This window comes from Scomber japonicus, chromosome 5 (genome assembly GCF_027409825.1).
Source record: "Scomber japonicus isolate fScoJap1 chromosome 5, fScoJap1.pri, whole genome shotgun sequence".
In the NCBI taxonomy this organism is placed as follows: domain Eukaryota; kingdom Metazoa; phylum Chordata; class Actinopteri; order Scombriformes; family Scombridae; genus Scomber; species Scomber japonicus.
In genome coordinates, this window is record NC_070582.1 from 2,675,558 (window position 1) to 2,697,862 (window position 22,305).

Sequence of the window (22,305 nt, forward strand, 5' to 3'; positions counted from 1 at the left end):
GAAGTAAGGAAGGACAGATGGAAGGAAGGAAGGAAAAGAAGACAGGAAGGAAAGATGGAAGGACACGAAGGAAGGAAAGAAAGAAAAAAAAAGAAAGAAAGAAAGAAAGAAAGAAAGGGATTAGGACAGAAGGAAGTAAGGAAGGACAGATGGAAGGAAGGAAGGAAGGAAAAGAAGACAGGAAGGAAAGATGGAAGTAAGGAAGGAAGGAAAAGAAGACAGGAAGGAAAAGAAGACAGGAAGGAAAGATGGAAAGACAGGAAGGAAAGATGGAAGGACACGAAGGAAGGAAAGAAGGAAGGAAAGAAAGGAAAAAAAAAGAAAGAAAGAAAGGGAAGAAGGACAGAATGAAGGACAAATGGAAGGAAGACAGGAAGGAAGGAAGAAAGGGATTAGGACAGAAGGAAGTAAGGAAGGACAGATGGAAGGAAGGAAGGAAAGAAGGAAGGAAGGGAGTAAATTATGTTTGTGTGTCCCAGACATTTATAAGAGGTTGAGGAACACCACCTGCAACAAGGAAGGAAGGAAGGAAGGAAAAGAAGACAGGAAGGAAAGATGGAAGGACACGAAGGAAGGAAAGAAAGAAAAAGAAAGAAAGAAAGAAAGAAAGAAAGAAAGAAAGGGATTAGGACAGAAGGAAGTAAGGAAGGACAGATGGAAGGAAGGAAGGAAAAGAAGACAGGAAGGAAAGATGGAAGTAAGGAAGGAAGGAAGGAAGGAAAAGAAGACAGGAAGGAAAAGAAGACAGGAAGGAAAGATGGAAGTAAGGAAGGAAGGAAGGAAGGAAAAGAAGACAGGAAGGAAAGATGGAAGGACACGAAGGAAGGAAAGAAGGAAGGTAAGAAAGGAAAAAAAAGAAAGAAAGAAAGAAAGGGAAGAAGGACAGAATGAAGGACAAATGGAAGGAAGACAGGAAGGAAGGAAGAAAGGGATTAGGACAGAAGGAAGTAAGGAAGGACAGATGGAAGGAAGGAAGGAAGGAAGGAAGGAAGGAAGGGAGTAAATTATGTTTGTGTGTCCCAGACATTTATAAGAGGTTGAGGAACACCACCTGCAACAAGGAAGGAAGGAAGGAAGGAAAAGAAGACAGGAAGGAAAGATGGAAGGACACGAAGGAAGGAAAGAAAGAAAAAAAAAGAAAGAAAGAAAGAAAGAAAGAAAGGGATTAGGACAGAAGGAAGTAAGGAAGGACAGATGGAAGGAAGGAAGGAAAAGAAGACAGGAAGGAAAGATGGAAGTAAGGAAGGAAGGAAGGAAGGAAAAGAAGACAGGAAGGAAAGATGGAAGGACACGAAGGAAGGAAAGAAGGAAGGAAAGAAAGGAAAAAAAAGAAAGAAAGAAAGAAAGAAAGGGATTAGGACAGAAGGAAGTAAGGAAGGACAGATGGAAGGAAGGAAGGAAAAGAAGACAGGAAGGAAAGATGGAAGTAAGGAAGGAAGGAAAAGAAGACAGGAAGGAAAGATGGAAGTAAGGAAGGAAGGAAGGAAGGAAGGAAAAGAAGACAGGAAGGAAAGATGGAAGGACACGAAGGAAGGAAAGAAGGAAGGAAAGAAAGAAAGAAAGGGAAGAAGGACAGAATGAAGGACAAATGGAAGGAAGACAGGAAGGAAGGAAGAAAGGGATTAGGACAGATGGAAGTAAGGAAGGACAGATGGAAGGAAGGAAGGAAGGAAGGAAGGAAGGAAGGGAGTAAATTATGTTTGTGTGTCCCAGACATTTATAAGAGGTTGAGGAACACCACCTGCAACAAGGAAGGAAGGAAGGAAGGAAAAGAAGACAGGAAGGAAAGATGGAAGGACACGAAGGAAGGAAAGAAAGAAAAAAAAAGAAAGAAAGAAAGAAAGAAAGAAAGGGATTAGGACAGAAGGAAGTAAGGAAGGACAGATGGAAGGAAGGAAGGAAAAGAAGACAGGAAGGAAAGATGGAAGTAGGGAAGGAAGGAAGGAAGGAAAAGAAGACAGGAAGGAAAGATGGAGGGACACGAAGGAAGGAAAGAAGGAAGGAAAGAAAGGAAAAAAAAGAAAGAAAGAAAGGGAAGAAGGACAGAATGAAGGACAAATGGAAGGAAGACAGGAAGGAAGGAAGAAAGGGATTAGGACAGAAGGAAGTAAGGAAGGACAGATGGAAGGAAGGAAGGAAAAGAAGACAGGAAGGAAAGATGGAAGTAAGGAAGGAAGGAAAAGAAGACAGGAAGGAAAGATGGAAGGACACGAAGGAAGGAAAGAAGGAAGGAAAGAAAGGAAAAAAAAGAAAGAAAGAAAGGGAAGAAGGACAGAAAGAAGGACAAATGGAAGGAAGACAGGAAGGAAGGAAGAAAGGGATTAGGACAGAAGGAAGTAAGGAAGGACAGATGGAAGGAAGGAAGGAAGGAAGGAAGGAAGGGAGTAAATTATGTTTGTGTGTCCCAGACATTTATAAGAGGTTGAGGAACACCACCTGCAACAAGGAAGGAAGGAAGGAAGGAAGGAAAAGAAGACAGGAAGGAAAGATGGAAGGACACGAAGGAAGGAAAGAAAGAAAAAAAAAGAAAGAAAGAAAGAAAGAAAGAAAGAAAGGGATTAGGACAGAAGGAAATAAGGAAGGACAGATGGAAGGAAGGAAGGAAAAGAAGACAGGAAGGAAAGATGGAAGTAAGGAAGGAAGGAAGGAAGGAAAAGAAGACAGGAAGGAAAGATGGAAGGACACGAAGGAAGGAAAGAAAGAAAAAAAAAGAAAAAAAGAAAGAAAGAAAGGGATTAGGACAGAATGAAGGACAAATGGAAGGAAGACAGGAAGGAAGGAAGAAAGGGATTAGGACAGAAGGAAGTAAGGAAGGACAGATGGAAGGAAGGAAGGAAAAGAAGACAGGAAGGAAAGATGGAAGTAAGGAAGGAAAGAAAGAAAGACAAAAAAAGAAAGAAAGAGAAAGGGATTAGGACAGAAGGAAGTAAGGAAGGACAGATGGAAGGAAGGAAGGAAGGAAGGAAGGAAGGAAGGAAGGAAGGAAGGAAGGAAGGAAGGGAGTAAATTATGTTTGTGTGTCCCAGACATTTATAAGAGGTTGAGGAACACCACCTGCAACAAGGAAGGAAGGAAGGAAGGAAGGAAAAGAAGACAGGAAGGAAAGATGGAAGGACACGAAGGAAGGAAAGAAAGAAAAAAAAAGAAAGAAAGAAAGAAAGAAAGGGATTAGGACAGAAGGAAGTAAGGAAGGACAGATGGAAGGAAGGAAGGAAAAGAAGACAGGAAGGAAAGATGGAAGTAAGGAAGGAAGGAAGGAAGGAAAAGAAGACAGGAAGGAAAGATGGAAGGACACGAAGGAAGGAAAGAAGGAAGGAAAGAAAGGAAAAAAAAGAAAGAAAGAAAGGGAAGAAGGACAGAATGAAGGACAAATGGAAGGAGACAGGAAGGAAGGAAGGAAGAAAGGGATTAGGACAGAAGGAAGTAAGGAAGGACAGATGGAAGGAAGGAAGGAAAAGAAGACAGGAAGGAAAGATGGAAGTAAGGAAGGAAGGAAGGAAGGAAAAGAAGACAGACAGGAAGGAAAGACGGAAGGACACGAAGGAAGGAAAGAAGGAAGGAAAGAAAGGAAAAAAAGAAAGAAAGAAAGGGAAGAAGGACAGAATGAAGGACAAATGGAAGGAAGACAGGAAGGAAGGAAGAAAGGGATTAGGACAGAAGGAAGTAAGGAAGGACAGAAGGAAGGAAGGAAGGAAAAGAAGACAGGAAGGAAAGATGGAAGTAAGGAAGGAAGGAAAAGAAGACAGGAAGGAAAGATGGAAGGACATGAAGGAAGGAAAGAAGGAAGGAAAGAAAGGAAAGAAAGAAAGGGAAGAAGGACAGAATGAAGGACAAATGGAAGGAAGACAGGAAGGAAGGAAGAAAGGGATTAGGACAGAAGGAAGTAAGGAAGGACAGATGGAAGGAAGGAAGGAAGGAAAAGAAGACAGGAAGGAAAGATGGAAGGACACGAAGGAAGGAAAGAAGAAAGGAAAAAAAGAAAGAAAGAAAGGGAAGAAGGACAGAATGAAGGACAAATGGAAGGAAGACAGGAAGGAAGGAAGGAAGAAAGGGATTAGGACAGAAGGAAGTAAGGAAGGACAGATGGAAGGAAGGAAGGAAGGAAGGGAGTAAAGGAAAGAAGGAAGGAAGGGAATAAAGGAAAGAAGGCAGGGAGGAAGGAAGGAAGGAAGGAGAGAGAGAGCAAGGAACGACAGAAGGAAGAAAGGGGGATGGAGGAAGGAAGGAAGGAAGGAAGGGAGTAAAGGAAAGAAGGAAGGAAGGGAATAAAGGAAAGAAGGCAGGGAGGAAGGAAGGAAAGAGAGAGAGAGAGCAAGGAACGACAGAAGGAAGAAAGGGGGATGGAGGAAGGAAGGAAGGAAGGAAGGAAGGAAGGGAGTAAAGGAAAGAAGGAAGGAAGGGAATAAAGGAAAGAAGGCAGGGAGGAAGGAAGCAGAGAGAGAGCAAGGAACGACAGAAGGAAGAAAGGGGGATGGAGGAAGGAAGGAAGGAAGGAAGGGAGTAAAGGAAAGAAGGAAGGAAGGGAATAAAGGAAAGAAGGCAGGGAGGAAGGAAGGAAGGAAGCAGAGAGAGAGCAAGGAACGACAGAAGGAAGAAAGGGGGATGGAGGAAGGAAGGAAGGAAGGAAGGAAGGGAGTAAAGGAAAGAAGGAAGGAAGGGAATAAAGGAAAGAAGGCAGGGAGGAAGGAAGGAAGGAAGCAGAGAGAGAGCAAGGAACGACAGAAGGAAGAAAGGGGGATGGAGGAAGGAAGGAAGGAAGGAAGGGAGTAAAGGAAAGAAGGAAGGAAGGGAATAAAGGAAAGAAGGCAGGGAGGAAGGAAGGAAGGAAGCAGAGAGAGAGCAAGGAACGACAGAAGGAAGAAAGGGGGATGGAGGAAGGAAGGAAGGAAGGAAGGGAGTAAAGGAAAGAAGGAAGGAAGGGAATAAAGGAAAGAAGGCAGGGAGGAAGGAAGGAAGGAAGCAGAGAGAGAGCAAGTAACGACAGAAGGAAGAAAGGGGGATGGAGGAGGGAAGGAAGGAAGGATAGAAAGGAAAGAAGGAAGGAAGGGAATAAAGGAAAGAAGGCAGGGAGGAAGGAAGGAAGGAAGGAAGGAAGGAGAGAGAGAGCAAGGAACGACAGAAGGAAGAAAGGGGGATGGAGGAAGGAAGGAAGGAAGGAAAGAAAGGAAAGAAGGAAGGAAGGGAATAAAGGAAAGAAGGCAGGGAGGAAGGAAGGAAGGAAGCAGAGAGAGAGCAAGGAACGACAGAAGGAAGAAAGGGGGATGGAGGAAGGAAGGAAGGAAGGAAAGAAAGGAAAGAAGGAAGGAAGGGAATAAAGGAAAGAAGGCAGGGAGGAAGGAAGGAAGGAAGGAAGGAGAGAGAGAGCAAGGAACGACGGAAGGAAGAAAGGGGGATGGAGGAAGGAAGGAAGGAAGGAAAGAAGGAAGGGAGGAAGGAAGGACGGAGGAAAGAAGGCAGGGAGGAAGGAAGGAAGGAAGGAAGGAGAGAGAGAGCAAGGAACGACGGAAGGAAGAAAGGGGGATGGAGGAAGGAAGGAAGGAAGGAAGGGAGTAAAGGAAAGAAGGAAGGAAGGAGTAAAGGAAAGAAGGAAGGAAGGGAATAAAGGAAAGAAGGCAGGGAGGAAGGAAGGAAGGAAGGAAGGAAGGAGAGAGAGAGCAAGGAACGACGGAAGGAAGAAAGGGGGATGGAGGGAGGAAGGAAGGAAGGAAGGAAAGAAGGAAGGGAGGAAGGAAGGACGGAGGAAAGAAGTACGTCAGGAAGGAAGGTAGGAGGGAGGGAGGAAAGGAGGAAAGAGAGAAGAAGGAAAGAAAGAGAGAAGGAGAGAGGAAGGACAGAAGGAAGGAAGGAAGAAAGGAAGGAAGGAAAGAAAGAAGGAACGGGAGGATGACAGGAAGGTTAAAGAATAATGTTGTTCTAAAGGTTCTTGTATGAGGTTTACTGTTCATCCCTCAGAGGGTTTTAGGATTTTAGGGTTTTAGGATTTGAGGGGTAACAAGGATCTTTGGGGGTTTGTAATGGTGCTTTATGAGAGAGTTTGGATTCCTCCTGTCCTTTAGTATGAGTGTCATAAGTTCTTTAGATGGATTATGGGGTATTTATGGGGTATTTGTGGGGTATTTGTGGGGTTTTCTGTGATCGAGGAGAGCTTTCAGAAGCATTTTAGTAAGTTCCAGGGGTCCTAAAGACAGTGGCGGAGCTAGACTTTTATCCTTGGGGTAGCAAGGGGGTGGCCAAGTGTATTTCAGGGGGGCAATGGTTTATAGACATAACGAGTGCTGCACAGCCTACCTGTTTATGTTGTGTTTACTATTTTTTTTTAAATTTCTACATGGACTTATGGATGTTGGTCTTGTCTTGTGTTGACATGTCATGACTGGTCATTTTTGTCTTATACTGTATACGTATACACACACACACACACACACACACACACACTGTGATTATTTTTGGTGCAGAATTTACAAGTTAATTAAGGCTTATTGACCTTTCTTATATACACATTTAAGCAGTAATTTTCAATCATGCTTAAGTAGCCACATACTAAGCAGACAAAAGGTGCAATTTTGAATGCAATTTGTAGTTTATTTATGTACAAAATGAATATGGTGCATTCTTCAACACCCTGATAACATAGAAACAGTGATCATCAAAGACTCCACTCACCCAGTACACAAACTATCTGCAACTGTTTTTGCGGTGCCGTCAATCATCTGGGGGGGCAGTTGGGGTAGCCAATCAGATTTCGGGGGGGTCAATTGCTCCCCTAGCCACCCCTGTAGCTCCGCCCCTGCCTAAAGAGGACTTCAGGGGTCCTATATGGGTTAAAATGGTATCATGAGTCCTTTATGCTTCCAGTGATCCTTTCCTGATACATTCCTTGTGGATTTTTGGTAGAATAAGAAAAAGTTTAATTTGATCAGTGTCCCTGTTAGACAACACACTCTGTGACTGGGTTTATAACTGGTTTGTCATCACAGCAGCCACAGTTCAGATCTAAGTCAACAACAAACTCAAACAGGAGGTCCTTGGCTTGAGATCTGTCTATTTCTGTTTCTGTGGACATGAAGACATCTGACACTCCCACAGGTGGGTGAACAAGGATCTGGTCTTAACTCTGTAGTGTGTCACTGTGGCGCCCTCTGGAGGAAATTATAAGCTCACTCCACATCCCTCAGAGTCAGTTGAGTCCTGCCTATAATTTAATATGAGGGGTTTCCTGACTGATTCATACTGCAGCGTGTGGAGACTCACAGCTGATCTGAAAGACATTAGTAACAGATCCTGGAGAGGACTTCTGTAGGACAGGTAGTCGATCTCTGGTTTGATAACCCTTAAACAGGCAGGAGTGAAATATTATATGATGTCACTAGTTATCTCATTTGCACAAATATATGTTTTTTAACCCTTTATAGGACACTCATTGAAAGGCAGGGAGGAAGGAAGGAAGGACGGAGGAAAGAAGGAAGGAAGGAAGGTAGGGGGGAGGAAAGAAAGAGGGAAGGAAGGAAAGGAAGGAAGGACGGAGGAAAGAAGGAAGGAAGGAAGGCAGGGGGAGGAAAGAAAGGGAGGAAGGAAGGAAAGGAAGGAAGGATATTTTGGGATATTTACAGAAGTTACCAAATATAATTATTTGCCCAATAAAGGGTTAATCCTTTATAGGACACTCATTGGAAGGAAGGAAGGAAGGAAGGAAGGACGGAGGAAATAAGGAAGGAAGGAAGGTAGGGGGGAGGAAAGAAAGAGAGAAGGAAGGAGAGAGGAAGGACAGATGGAAGGAAGGAAGGAAAGGAAGGAAGGACGGAGGAAATAAGGAACGAGGGAGGGAGGAAGGGAAGAAAGAAGGCAGGGAGGAAGGAAAGGAAGGAAGGAAGGAAGGAAAGAAGGATATTTTGGGATATTTACAGAAGTTACGTCACAAAAAGACAGAGACAGAAGTTTCACAGTTACAGATCTTAATGTGAGCAAAGCCGATCTGTTAAACTCATACAGTAGAAAAGATTCTGTTTATACCAGATAGTTGAATTTCTTCTCATCTGAACATGTTCTTCTTCAGATTGGTTTTAATATGATGGACTACAGACTGACATAGGGAGGACTGTTTGGGTACTATCTCAGCTCTCATATAATAATGTTTCTACATGATTTTTAGGGTCAATGTGGAGTAAAACTCTGAGGTACAGTACTGATGGTCCCAAATTTATTCAACAGCTTGACAACGAGCTCAAACATGCAGCCAGACTCATAAAGACCTGTCTTCATCAAGAAGAAGAACAAGGAGTCCTGCAGCAGATGGTTCTGATCTCAGTCTGGGTTTAACACACAGACTGTATAAAAGAAATGGACGTAACATCCATGACGTCACCCATTGGTTTGTGGACTGCTGCTCAGAAGCCAATAGTTTCTAATCTAGGCAGCGCCATCTTGAAAGTTTCAGGTGCATGCTGGGAAAAATAAAAACACGGATTCTACTTATATGGGCATGAGGCGGGGCCATTGACGGACGTATGGGTGGGACCAACGGCAGAGCGGGGAGGTTGCTATGGTTACGAGGGCTGGATCTGGAGGACATTGGTCAATCAACCTGTCAATCAGGACGTAGCCACGCCCTAATGCATACCCTGCTTTATCGTCACATATAAAATCAGGGAGGCCAAAATGTCCCAAATGAACATCATACTGCATTGAAGAAGGCTTTAAACTAGCGATTGAGACCATAAACACATTTTGAAAACGTTTACTGAGGTTAGAAATCAAGTGAGAAGTTGGTGAATTCTCCATTGACTTGTATAGAGACGGTCGCCCCCTGGTGGCCTTTTGATAGAATGCAGCTCTAAGGTACTTCCTGGTTGGCCTCATTTCAGAGGACAGGAACTCCCCACCTGGTTTAACATGAAGACACTAAAGCAGCTGAGACGCCAGAAGAAGAAGAAGAAGATTTTTTGATTTGATTTTTACAAACACACTTTATTCACGGTCTTGGGTACAATTCACTCAATCAACAATAAAATGCGAAAGTGCTTAAAATTTTAAATATACCAGAAAAATAAAAACAAACAGATCAGACATTCAGTCATTAAGACATTGTGCAAAATGCAATTCATTCTCAAACACAGTACACAAAGCAGCATTGTAACACCAGAAATCTTTAAAATAATCTAAATTATTACACATTTTATAAAAACTAAACTCTAACCTTAATCTACATCTGGTGTTAACACGCACACTGTCACTGCTTCCTGACCTGCTTTCTTCTCCACTTTATTTCTTCTAGATATTAAAATCGCCAACTTGGCTTCCCCGGAAATAAAATTGAGTAGCTGCCACTTTTCCTGGTTTGCTTTCCTGTACCCTGCACCATAAATAAAAGCTGTGTTAATAAAAGTTTGACCAAAAAAACTAAAAACAATGTTTAAAAGAGTGAAGAGCACTGAAAGCCTCTTACACTCACTAAAAACATGTTGGACTGTCTCACGGATGCCACAGAAGGGACACTGATCAGACACAGCAGGGTTGAGCACAGAGATAAAAGCGTTGGAGGCGAAGGCACCGTGCAGAATCCTCCACTGGAGGTCGGCTGTTCTCTTCCTAAGGGGAGGCTTATATAAAACTCTCCACTGTGGACCCGCTCCATCCTCCTCCAGCCTGCCAGTCCAAGCAGTGGGCGCCCTGTTGCACAGTCCCCTCCTGTTGATGACTTTGACACAGTTCTGGTACATGGTTTTTCCGTTGATGGTGTGCAGATTCAGTACCTGCGGGTCCTGGAGGAGAGGTCCGTCCAGCTCTCCAAACTGAGGACTTATCTGAAGCTCTGGAAAGGGATCAGTGTTGTCAGGTGTAGTTCCCTGATTGTAGGCCATGAGGAGGCTTCTCTCCTGTCCAGTCAGCCTCTGCCTCCAGAGCTCCAGGACCTTCTGAGCCACTCTGGTGGAGTGGATGCCCAGCAGACGGGCCACAGCCTGGGCATCAGCCAGCGCCGGCCCCACAGCGTCTACCAGCTGCTGTAGGACCAGAGTCTTGGTTCGGCACAGCGCTGCCATCAGCCCAGGTGTGGCTCCGCTACAGACATCCAACCTTGCTCCATAAACCAACGGTTCCTTTAACAACCAGAACAGAGAGGTAGAGCTTTTTTCTGAATTGCACCCAAACAAGGCCCATGACTTAAAAACACCCTGATAAAACGGAGGCAACCCATGTAACCTTAAACATTTGGAATCCAGTAAAAACAGAGCAGCATCCCAAGTTACTGACACGCCTGAAAATGCAGCTGGCCACATCTCTCCACCAACCCTAACCCTAGCCCTGTCAGAAACCTCTGGATGAACTGTAATCTAAAGGTGGCAGTTCTGCTGGCCAAGTGGATGAGGCCCTGGCCCCGCTCCTCTCTGGGTAAAAACACCCCCTGTGGCACCCAATGCAAACCGTCCCAAAAGAAATTAACAATTTTTGTTTGTAATTGGACTAAAAGACCTGATGGAGGATCCATGCAGGCCAGACGGTGCCAGAGCGTTGAGGCCACAAGATTATTCAGCACAAGTATTCTACCTCTATACGACATGTGAGGGAGCAGCCACTTCCATTTTTTAAGTTTACCTTCTATTTTTTAGAAGAAGAAGAAGAAGAAGAAGAAGAAGAAGAAGAAGAAGAAGAAGAAGAAGAAGAAGAAGAAGAAGAAGAAGAAGAAGAAGAGTGGCGACTTCCTCTAAAGATGGAGGAACAACAACTGACCTGTAGGTGAACCGAGGAGACAAAGCTGCTCACTGATAAACTGATTTACTTCAACTTTCTGCTGTTTAATGAACTTTTTATGAAGTTAACTGATAAATAAAAAGGATTGGCATTATCTTTAAAGCATCTTCACCCTACTTACCACCACCTACTGGACAATACTTTATATCAGAGGTGTCAAACTCATCTTCATTCAAGGGCCACATACTGAACAATTCGATCTCATGTGGGCCGGATCATTAAAAAGATGGAAGGAACAAGGGAAGGAAAAGAAGACAGGAAGGAAGGAAGGAAGGATAAAAGAAAGAAAGGGATTAGGACAGAAGGAAGTAAGGAAGGACAGATGGAAGTAAGGAAGGAAGGAAGGAAGGAAAAGAAGACAGGAAGGAAAGATGGAAGGACACGAAGGAAGGAAAGAAGGAAAAAGAAAGAAAGAAATGGAAGAAGGACAGATGGAAGGAAGGAAGGACGGACAGTAGGCCGTATTGGATCCCTTGGCGGGCCGGTTCTGGCCCACGGGCCGCATGTTTATCACCCCTGCTTTATATCCAAAAAATAAAAAGCACTTATAAACCAGAGAGTCAAAAAGAAATCATGTTCAAACAACTGTGGAGCAAATGATGACATCATGTTAGTTTGGGTTTGACACATTATTATTCAGGTCCTTGTTCTTCTTCCTCTGACCACGCTGTAAATTATGTGTGTGTGTCTCAGACATTTATAAGAGTCTGAGGAGGAACACCACCTGCCTCGCCTCCCTTTGACGTCCAACTCTGCTCTCTCTCTGTCTCCCATGAAATGTGCTTGCCTAATGCAGCTTCCCCAGAATAGCAACCCCGGGGGGGGTCGGGGGGGGGGGGCGTCTTGGCTGCCCCCCCTTCTCCAAACTTGAGCCTCCCTCCCTCCTTTTCCTACCTTCCTTCCTTAGCCTACTGCCCCTTCCATCTCCTTATTGAGTGCCAGCTGAGGGAGAGGGGGGGGGAGAGGAGAGAGGCCGAAGACATGGACCCTGCCCCCACCCTGCAACCACCCCCCCCCCCTGCTGCCCCCCAGGCTTGGCCTCGCCTCCGAGCCGGTCCTTCAGCCAATGGGGCGTCGGAGCGGATCGAGTGTCAGTATAACAGAAGGACATAATCAGCGCGGTAAGTTTGCAGAACCTTACAGCCAGTCACGGCCAGCAGGGAGCTCACTTCTGTCTTTCAGCTTTTCTGAGGTAAGGAAGCAGTCGGTGGAAGGAGAGAGAGAGAGAGAGAGAGAGGGAGAGAGAGAGAGAGAGAGAGAGAGAGGAGAGAGAGAGAGAGAGAGAGAGAGAGAGAGAGAGAGAGAGAGAGAGAGAGTGTGAGTAGATGAGAGGAAAGGGAGCTCACTTCTGTCTTTCAGCTTTTCTGAGGTAAGGAAGCAGTCGGTGGAAGGAGATAGAGAGAGAGAGAGAGAGAGAGAGAGAGTGTGTGAGTAGATGAGAGGAAAAGGGAGCTCAAGTGCAAATGTCCCCCAAACATCACCCAAACTGAGGACAGCTGAGTCCATATGTGTTTAAACCAACCAGTTGTAATGTGAGGGTGCAGAGGTCAAAGGTGAGACGGGAGTGTTGAGATCATGGACTCATGGACCTACGGTAGCGAGGCTTAGAGATGCTTAGAGATGCTTAGAGATGCTTAGAGATGCTGTTTGTGGGTTCTTTGAGGCTCAGCAGTGATGAAATCTACTTTACATTGATGTTCGGAGTGAAGCTTTGAGCCTCAGAAGCTGATAAGTCTGGATGTGTTGGCACCTTGCTGTCTCTCTGTCTCTCTGTCTCTGTCTCTCTCTCTCTCTCTCTCTCTGTGTTTCTCTCTGTCTCTCTGTCTCTCTCTCTCTCTCTCTCTCTCTCTCTCTCTCCCTCTGTCTCTCTGTCTCTCTGTCTCTGTCTCTGTCTCTCTGTCTCTGTCTCTCTGTCTCTCTGTCTCTCTCTCTCTCTCTGTCTCTCTCTCTGTCTCTGTCTCTCTGTCTCTCTGTATCTCTGTCTCTCTGTCTCTCCTAAAAATGAAGCCATGAAATTGGATTATTAATTCCATCTGGAGTTTTTTGAAACCATCTAAAACCTTCATCATCATCAAGCTGAGAGGTTTTAGGAGCTTTAGGAGGTTCTTGCAGGACACCTCTTGGTATTTTAGAAGGTGGTGTTGGTGGTGGTGTTGTTGTTGTTTCTGTGCCGGGTTTGGTTGGAGTCCAGGGTCCCAGGCGGAGGTTTTCATACCTTAGGGATTTACAGATGGCTTAAAGCGTTTGAAGCAGCTTTCCGCTTCACAGGACAGAAGATGATACTAATGAGTTATGTAACTTCAAATAACATGATGAGAGCAGCGGCTGATAAAAGCTGCTTCTTCTTCTTCTTCTTCTTCTTCTTCTTCTTCTTTAGACTCACTGACATTTAATCCTTCTTTAGCTTCTTTTATTTGTTTGGCTTTTAACCCTTAACCAGGCAGCGTGCAGCAGGAGATACAGACTCTATAAGGAGCATGATGGGTTAAGGTGGTTGTTTAAATGTATATGAGCCTTATATTGGTAGAATTGAAGCTTGTTGTAGTTATAAAATGATAAAAATCAGTTTAGAAACTAGTATTAATGAGCAGAATGTATCACTTTACTATGTTAAATAACACATTTAAGTGTTTAAGATGGTTGTTTAAATGTATTTGAGCCTTATATTTGGTAGAATTGAAGCTTGTTGTAGGTTTATACTTTGATAGAAATAATAAAAATGTGATATTAATGAGCAGAACTCTTTAACTTTACTATGTTAAATAACACATTTAAGTGTTTTACCATTATCACCATTGTATGCCTTAATAAGGGCAACACATCCTGGTGGAGACACAACTCATAAAATCCAAAATATATTAAAAATATGAAGGAAATGTTTTACTTTAGGTGTAAATGACATAACTAGTGACATCAATATGGGATTTTTATATATGTAATTTTCCATTCATGCATGTTTAAGGGTTTTAAGGAATAATTTTTTGGTATTTTTAGTATTTATTTATTTTTGCTGAGGTCTATTAGTGAAGCTGTAAATGGGGCGTGGCATGTGTGGACATTAAAGCTCTCATACCTTGAGGATAAACACTTTAACATGTTGAACAGGAGCCAAGAAACCTCCAGACTGGATTTAAAAAGAATCTAAATGAATGAACGAAGGAAGGAAGGAAGGAGTGTTTCTTTTCCTTTTTTCTCTTTCCTCACTACCAATATATTACATCATTGGTGTTGGGTTAGGGTTAGTGGTTGGTGTTGGTGGTGTAAACCCTGTAAACTCTTTATTTTTTCCTTTTCCAATCTGAGTTTTGGCATTCAGGAGACATTCAGAGAACAAGTGTGAGGAAGCTCGGCGTTAGACCTCTAACCTTCACGGCTCCGTCTCAGGGTTTATTTTAATTCTTGAGCAAAGTGGCCTCTGTCAGCAGGGACACACGGAGAGATGATTGAAGGAACCATGTGAGAGGCGAGACGGCCTCATAAGGAAATGGAGGTGGAATTATTATGGGTAGCGGTCCAAGGGAAGGAGGAACCCAATCTTTACCATCGGGTCTTGACTTGAAACTGAAACCGGATCTGGGACCTGTGCAGCTGTCTGATGGAAATAGTTGTCGTGTCGGAGTCGGAGCGCCTTCATGGCCGCCTCACGCTAATGAGACTAATATGCATCTAATCCTTCATCTAATCACTCATAGATTCATTTATGGATGCATTCAGGAGCGTGTGTGTTTATCATTACAAGCTTTAGATCAGAGACGACATCCAGGCGGGAATTTCTTACAACTGAATTCCCGTATTTCACATGCTGGGAATGTTTTACATGTGATAGATTTTTTTTTTTTAAGAAGCTGTTAACCCTTAAACAGGCATGAATGGAAAATTACATGTATAAAATCCCATATTGATGTCACTAGTTATGTCATTTGCACCTAAAGTAAAATATTTCCTTCATATTTTTAATATATTTTGGATTTTATGAGTTGTGTCTCCACCAGGATGTGTTGCCCTTATTAAGGCATACAATGGTGATAATGGTAAAAACACTTAAATGTGTTATTTAACATAGTAAAGTTAAAGAGTTCTGCTCATTAATATCACATTTTTATTATTTCTATCAAAGTATAAACCTACAACAAGCTTCAATTCTACCAATTAAAGGCTCGTATACAATTAAACAACCACCTTAAACACTTAAATGTGTTATTTAACATAGTAAAGTGAAACATTCTGCTCATTAATACTAGTTTCTAAACTGATTTTTATAATTTTATAACTACAACAAGCTTCAATTCTACCAATATAAGGCTCATATACATTTAAACAACCACCTTAACCCATCATGCTCCTTAAAGAGTCTGTATCTCCTGCTGCACGCTGCCTGGTTAAGGGTTAAAAGCTGATGCTACGTGTTTCTAAAGATAAAAAAAAGAAAAAACCTTCAATGCCAAATGGATGCAGAGTGATGAGAGAGGGCAGGAGGTGGGTGGTGGTGGTGGTGGTGGTGGTGGTGGGGGTGGGGGGGGGGGGTGATCTTTATACCTTGACCCCCTGCAGCAGCCCTGGAGGTGTTTTTGACATCATTAATCTTCTCTTCTCTCAGCAGTCACAAACACACCATTGGCATAAATCTATGTTTGGCTCCCTTCTCATTTATCATCAGAGAAGCAGATTCAAAGACTCAAGGGGCGGGGGGGGGGGGGGGGGGGGTTCAGATTTCAGACCAAAGTCTAATTATAAACTCAAGATGTTTTTAAAATCTGCACAGAAAATGTCAAAGTTTCTAATAATCTGTTTTAAAAAAGATTCAAATGATGAGGAACTAATTTTTTTTGAGAGGAATCTACTTTAGGATTTTTTTTTTTTTAGTTTTATAGTTTTTACTGCTAAGGGTCAAAAATGCGAAGGCCAAGCAGGGAGCAGGGTGCAGGGTGCAGGGAGCAGGGTGGGGTCCGGTCATGGGTGGGGTAGATATTTAAGACATCTGCAACTTAATCCTGAGCTATAAATACAAGCAGCAGGCGCTCGCAGGTCTTGTTCACACACACTCACTTTAAGCTCATTTCTTCTCTCTCTTGCTTCCAGGTTGCAAAGTCCACTGACACCATGTCTGACACAGAGGAAGTGTAAGTCAATACAAACATCTTTCATCAATATTTGACACAAATAATCTGAATTTAAGGTTAATTTATTATCTTTTAGTGTGTGTGAAGAGATTTCCCCTGCATCTGTGTGTGCTGTGCAGTTGAAAGAAGGATTATTATTTTAGTCAAACACACTTTCTGATGAGTTGCTGTACCTCTAAAATCATCTTTCCTTTCTGTCTTGCAGTGATCAGGTCGAGGGTAAGTCACACTATTTACCCCTCCTTTAAAAAAAAATTTAAAAAACAACCCCCCCCCCCCCCCCCCCCCAAAAAAAAAAAAAACCCCAATAAGGTCCAGGTACTGTACGGAGCTCCATGCTAAATCCTAGTATTTATTTTGTCTAACTTACTTTCCATCCTTTATATCTTATAAGCTACTGGACACATACGTATGTTTGCATATGTATGACTTGGCTTGACTCCTTCAGATTCAAGTTGTGCAATGATGTCGACGCTGTTAAACAAATCTGCACATAGAATATCCTCACATCTGTATATGTATCTGCAGCTGTAGCTCTACCTGTATGTGTATCTGCAGCTGTAGCATTAGCTCTACCTGTATCTGCTGCTGTAGCTCTATCGGTATCTGTAGCTGTAGCATTAGCATTAGCTCTATCTGTATCTGCTGCTGTAGCTCTATCGGTATCTGTAGCTGTAGCATTAGCATTAGCTCTATCTGTATCTACTGCTGTAGCATTAGCAGTAGCTCTACCTGTATCTGCTGCTGTAGCTCTATCGGTATCTGTAGCTGTAGCATTAGCATTAGCTCTATCTGTATCTGCTGCTGTAGCTCTATCGGTATCTGTAGCTGTAGCATTAGCATTAGCTCTATCTGCAGCTGTAGCTCTATCTGTAGCGGTAGCATTAGCATTACCTGTAGCATTAGCAGTATCTCTATCTGCAGCTGTATCTGTAGCTCTATCTGTAGCATTAGCATTAGCAGTAGCTCTATCTGTATCTGCAGCATTAGCATTAGCTGTAGCTCTATCGGTATCTGTATCTGTAGCTCTATCTGTAGCGTTAGCATGGTTGCAGGACAGTTTTGCATATCACTGTGTAGTCAAACAATCTGAACTTTGCAGAAAAACTTATTTTCCATCCCTTCTAGCTTGCAGATTTGACTTGACTCCTTCAGATTCAAGTTGTGCAATGATGTCGTCTCTGTTAAACAAATCTGAATATCCTCGCGCTGTACCTGTATCTGTATCTGCAGCAGTAGCATTAGCATTAGCTGTAGCTCTATCTGTATCTGTTGCATTAGCTGTAGCATTAGCATTAGCTGTAGCTCTATCTGTATCTGTTGCATTAGCTGTAGCATTAGCATGGTTGCAGGACAGTGTTGCATATCGCTGTGTGTAGTCAAACAATCTGACCTTTGCAAAGAAAATCTAAATGAGCCGAGCCTGCACTGACCTGTTGGCGATGAATCCTGCAGCTCTGCATGATCACAGTCCTCCCTGAGCCGAGCTGAACACACGTTCACATAAAACATCTGTGTTGAAGTTTAAAGTCTGTGCTCTAGCCTCGGCTCAGGAGGACTGTGCTGTGTATGCTTTAGCATGGATCCCCAGTGTACCCATGTTTTTTGCGTTAGCATTCAAGTAAAAAAAAAAAAAAATGGGTACAAACGGGATCTTAAGAGAATAATCTTCTGCTCCTTTCTTTCTCGGACGGGCGTGAAGAGCACGATGGTAAGATGCAGCTTGCGGACTTCAGAGTCTCATGTCATTGATACTAATTTGTCAGTCACTTTTTTTCTTTTTTCCTTTTTTTTTATAATTTGAAAGACGTGTGCTCTGACTTCCACATGTACTTACTGTAGCATGCTAATACTAACGTTAGCTTAAAAAAAAAAACCAAACATGAGAAGACAGAGGTTTAACAGGAAGTAGATTGCGTCAGGTTAGAGACTGTCTCTTTCTTTGAGTTGCAGTGAAAAGTGTTTCCAGGAAATCAGCAACCCGCATTTCATCCACCAATGACTGACCATCATCACCATCAATGACATTTCCTCCTCTTGTAACTGCTTGTTGTCTCTCATCGTGCTTCAGCGCAAATCTGGCAGCGGCAGTTTTATGGAGTTTATTCCCTCTCTTAATACAAGAGCATATTAAATGGATTTGAGAGCAGTATTTATTCATTTCATCAGATCAGATTTCACTGTTCTTCGAGATGGAAGGAAGGAAGGAAAGAAGGAAGGGAGGAGAGACGGAGGAAGGAAAGAAGGAAGGGAGGGAGGGAGGAAGGAAGGACGGAGGAAATAAGGAGGAAATAAGGAACGAGAGAGGGTGAAAGGAAAAGAGGAAGGGAAGAAAGAAGGCAGTGAGGAAGGAAAGGAAGGTAGGGGGGAGGAAAGAAAGAGAGAAGGAGGGAGGGAGGAAGGGAAGAAAGAAGGAAGGAAGGAAGAAGAAAGGGGGATGGAGGAAGGAAAGAAGGAAGGGAGGAGAGAATGAGGGAGGGAGGAAGGAAGGAAAGGAAGGGAGGAGAGAAGGAGGGAGGGAAGAAGGAAGGGAGGAGAGAAGGAGGGAGGGAGGAAGGACAGATGGAGGGAAGGAAAGGAAGGAAGGACGGACGGAGGAAATAAGGAACGAGGGAGGGAGAAAGGAAAAGAGGAAGGGAAGAAAGAAGGCAGGGAGGAAGGAAAGGAAGGAAGGAAGGTAGGGGGGAGGAAAGAAGGAGAGAAGAGTTTTGAGAGAAAATATCACAAAATCTGATGAAATGAATAAATTCTGCTCTCGAATCCGTTTCCTCATATCTCACATCTTCTCACACCTTTCATCTTACTTACCGCCTCCACCTCTTTTCCCTCCTCCCCCCTCCCCCCTCCCCCTTTCCCTCCTCCTCCTCCTCCTCCTCCCCCCCCCGCTTCCATTAACCCTTTATCACCCGCCCTTCCTCTCCCCTGGATACTCGCTGCATGTTGTGTAGCCGTAGAAGAGGAGGTAGTAGAAGTAGAGGTGGCCCCTGAGGCGGCCCATGAGCCAGAGGCAGAGGCAGAGGCAGAGGCAGAACCAGAACCAGAACCAGAGCCAGAGCCAGAACCAGAACCAGTGGTAGAGCCAGAGCCTGAGCCAGAACCTGAGCCTGAGGCTGAGCCTGAGCCTGAGCCTGAGGCTGAAGGTATGTGGCATGGATGGAGGGGGGAAGGGGGTCTTCTATCATCCTTTCCCAGGCGACAGGTGCGGTCCACCAGCTACCAGCCAACTGAAACCCTGTCTGCTAGAAATGACCTATATTCATTTATTATATCATATATTATATCATATATTATTAAACTGATGCTGCAAATATGTTTTACTGGAGATGTAACGCTCTCTGAATCTTTACTTTACCATGCACATGTATATATATTACATTTACTGCACATTGCACATTCATTTTTATCTGTTTGAAGGTTTATTCTGCATCTTATCTCACATTTATTTACACTAAGATCCAGTTTAATGTATGTAGCATTTTATTTTTAGCACACTTTATTGTATCTTATCTTATAATGAGGAAGTCTTAACTCTGCTTTTTTATCCACTGATCTTGCAGCAGCAGTACTGAACTTTTTATATTTATTGGGTTTAAACCAGGCGGGGAGTTCCTGTCCTCTGAAATGAGACCAACCAGGAAGTAACTTAGAGCTGCATTCTATCAAAAGGCCACCAGGGGGCGACCGTCTCTATACAAGTCAATGGAGAATTCACCAACTTCTCACTTGATTTCTAACCTCAGTAAACGTTTTCAAAATGTGTTTATGGTCTCAATCGCTAGTTTAAAGCCTTCTTCAATGCAGTATGATGTTCATTTGGGACATTTTGGCCTCCCTGATTTTATATGTGACGATAAAGCAGGGTATGCATTAGGGCGTGGCTACGTCCTGATTGACAGGTTGATTGACCAATGTCCTCCAGATCCAGCCCTCGTAACCATAGCAACCTCCCCGCTCCGCCCATGCCCATATAAGTAGAATCTGCGTATATATAAAAGGTCATTTCTAGTAAACAGGGTTCAGCCAATCAGACAGATCCAACTAATGCTTATCCACACACATGTTCACCATGCTGTGCTGCTAATGCTAACGCTACCTTCTTTTCACCCTGGATCCAAATAAATGATCTTAAAGTAGTTTAACTGATATTTAAAGGAATGTTTAACCCTTTATTGGGCAAATCATTATATTTGGTAACTTCTGTAAATATCCCAAAATATCCTTCCTTCCTTCTTTCCTTCTTTCTTTCCTTCCTTCCTTCCTTCTTTCCTTCTTTCTTTCCTTCCTCCCTTCCTTCTTTCCTCCCTCCCTTCCTTCCTTCCTCCCTCCTTCTCTCCTCCCTTCCCTTCCTCTTTTCCTTTCTCCCTCTCTCGTTCCTTATTTCCTCCGTCCTTCCTTCCTTTCCTTCCTTCCATCTGTCCTTCCTCCCTTCCTTCTTTCCTCCCTCCCTTCCTTCCTTTCTCCCTCCTTCTCTCCTCCCTTCCCTCCTTCTCCCCTTCCTCCATCCCCCTACCTTCCTTCCTTCCTCCGTCCTTCCTTCCTTCCTTCCTTCCTTCCTTCCTTTCTTCCTTCCTTTCTTCCTTCCTCCCTGCCTTCTTTCTTCCCTTCCTCTTTTCCTTTCTCCCTCCCTTGTCCTTCCATCTGTCCTCCCTCCCTCCTTCTCTCCTCCCTTCCTTCTTTCCTTCCTTCCCTTCCTCTCTTCCTTCCTTCCTCCCTTCCCTCCTTCCTTCCTCCCTCCTTCTCTCCTCCCTTCCTTCTTTCCTTCCTCCATCCCCCTTTCTTCTTCCTTCCTTTCTTCCTTCCTTCCTTCCTTCCTTCCTTTCAATGAGTGTCCTATAAAGGGTTAAATATGCTAAATTAATTTGAATTCTGGGTGAAAGAAGGTAATTATATATAAATATAAATATATAATAGTGTATCACCATATATTATATTATATTATATTATATTGAGCTGCTTCTTTTAAAGCAGGGGGGTCAAACATGAGGCCCGTGGGCCAGAACCGGCCCGCCGAGGGGTTCAGTCCGGCCCACTTTCCTTCCTGTCTTCTTTTCCTTCCTTCCTTTCCTTCCTTCCTTCATTGCTTCTTTGCTTTCTTGTCTTCTTTTCCTTCCGTCCTTCCTTCCTTCCTTCCTTTTGTCTTGCCTTCCCTCCTTCCTAATCCCTTTTCCTCCCATCCGTCCTTCCTCCCTTTTGTGTTTCCTTCCCTCCTTCCTAATCCCTTTTCCTTCCTTCCTTCCTTCCTTCCTTCCTTCCTCCCTTTTGTCTTTCCTTCCTTTTGTCTTTCCTTCCCTCCTTCTTAATCCATTTTCCTTTCTTCCTTTCCTTCCTATCACTTCCTATCACTTTTCCCTTCTTTCCATCCGTCCTTCCTTCCTCCCTCTGTCTGTGCTCCCTCCTCCTTCCATCCTTGCTTCCTTCCTTCCATCCTTCCTTCCTTCCTCCCTTCCTTCTCTTTAATGGTCCGGCCCACATGAGATCAGGTTGACCCCCCTGCTTTAATGCATGTGATGGTAAATTCTGTTCAGGCATGCTGCTGTTCACTTTAACCCTCCTGTCCTCCTCCATCTCTCTTTTCACTCTTCCTTCCTTCCTTCTTCCCTCTTTCTTTGCTCCTTCCTCCCTCCCTCCTTACTCCTTTCCTTCCTTCCTTCTTTCCTTCCTTCCTTCATTACTCCTTTCCTTCCTTCCTTCTTTCCTTCCTTCCTTCATTACTCCTTTCCTGCCTGCCTTCTTTCTCTTCTTCTTTCCTTCCTCCCTCCATCCTTACTCCTTTCTTTCCTCCATCCCTCTTTACTCCTTTCCTTCCTTCCTCCCTTCTCTCCTAAATTCCTTCCTCCCTCCCTCCTTACTCCTTTCTTTCTTTCCTTCCTTCCTCCCTACTTCTTTCTTTCCTTCCTCCCTTCCTTCTCTCCTTACTTCCTCCCTCCCTCCTTACTCCTTTCTTTCTTCCTTCTTTCCTTCCTTCCTTTATTCCTCCTTTCCTTCCTTCATTCCTCCTTTCCTTCCTCCCTTCTTTCTCTCCTAAATTCCTTCCTTCATTCCTCCTTTCCTTCCTCCCTTCCTTCTCTCCAAAATTCATTACATTCTTACTCCTTTCTTTCCTTCCTTCCTTCTCTCCCTCCATCCTTACTCCTTACTCATTTCTTTCTTTCCTTCCTACCTTCCTTCCTCCCTCCCTCCTTACTTCTTTCCTTCTCTCCCTCCTCCGTCCCTCCCTCCTTCCCTCCTTACTTCCTTCTCTCCCTCCCTCCTTACTCCTTTCCTTCCTCCTTCCTTCCTTCCTCCCTCCTTCCTCCTTTCTTTCTTTCTTTCTTTCCTTCCTTCCTTCTCTCCCTCCCTCCTTCCTCCTTTCCTTCCTTTCTTCATTCCTTCCTCCTTTCCTTCCTCTCTTCCTTCTCTCCTAAATTCCTTCCTCCCTTCTTTCTCTCCTAAATTCCTC

General features: G+C 43.8%; 1 protein-coding gene across 1 annotated transcript in view; it reads left to right on the forward strand.

Moving 5' to 3' along the window:
• Positions 1 to 11,879: 11,879 nt before the first annotated feature.
• The window catches only part of tnnt3a (troponin T type 3a (skeletal, fast)), a 23,831-nt gene continuing 13,405 nt past the window's right edge, over positions 11,880 to 22,305 (forward strand). Inside the window, exons 1-5 of the mRNA XM_053319394.1 lie at positions 11,880 to 11,916; positions 12,098 to 12,115; positions 15,826 to 15,866; positions 16,072 to 16,085; positions 18,815 to 19,006. Of these exons, the coding sequence (XP_053175369.1) occupies positions 15,847 to 15,866; positions 16,072 to 16,085; positions 18,815 to 19,006 (226 nt within the window). The 5' untranslated portion in view covers positions 11,880 to 11,916; positions 12,098 to 12,115; positions 15,826 to 15,846. The remainder of the gene's footprint in view (positions 11,917 to 12,097; positions 12,116 to 15,825; positions 15,867 to 16,071; positions 16,086 to 18,814; positions 19,007 to 22,305) is intronic.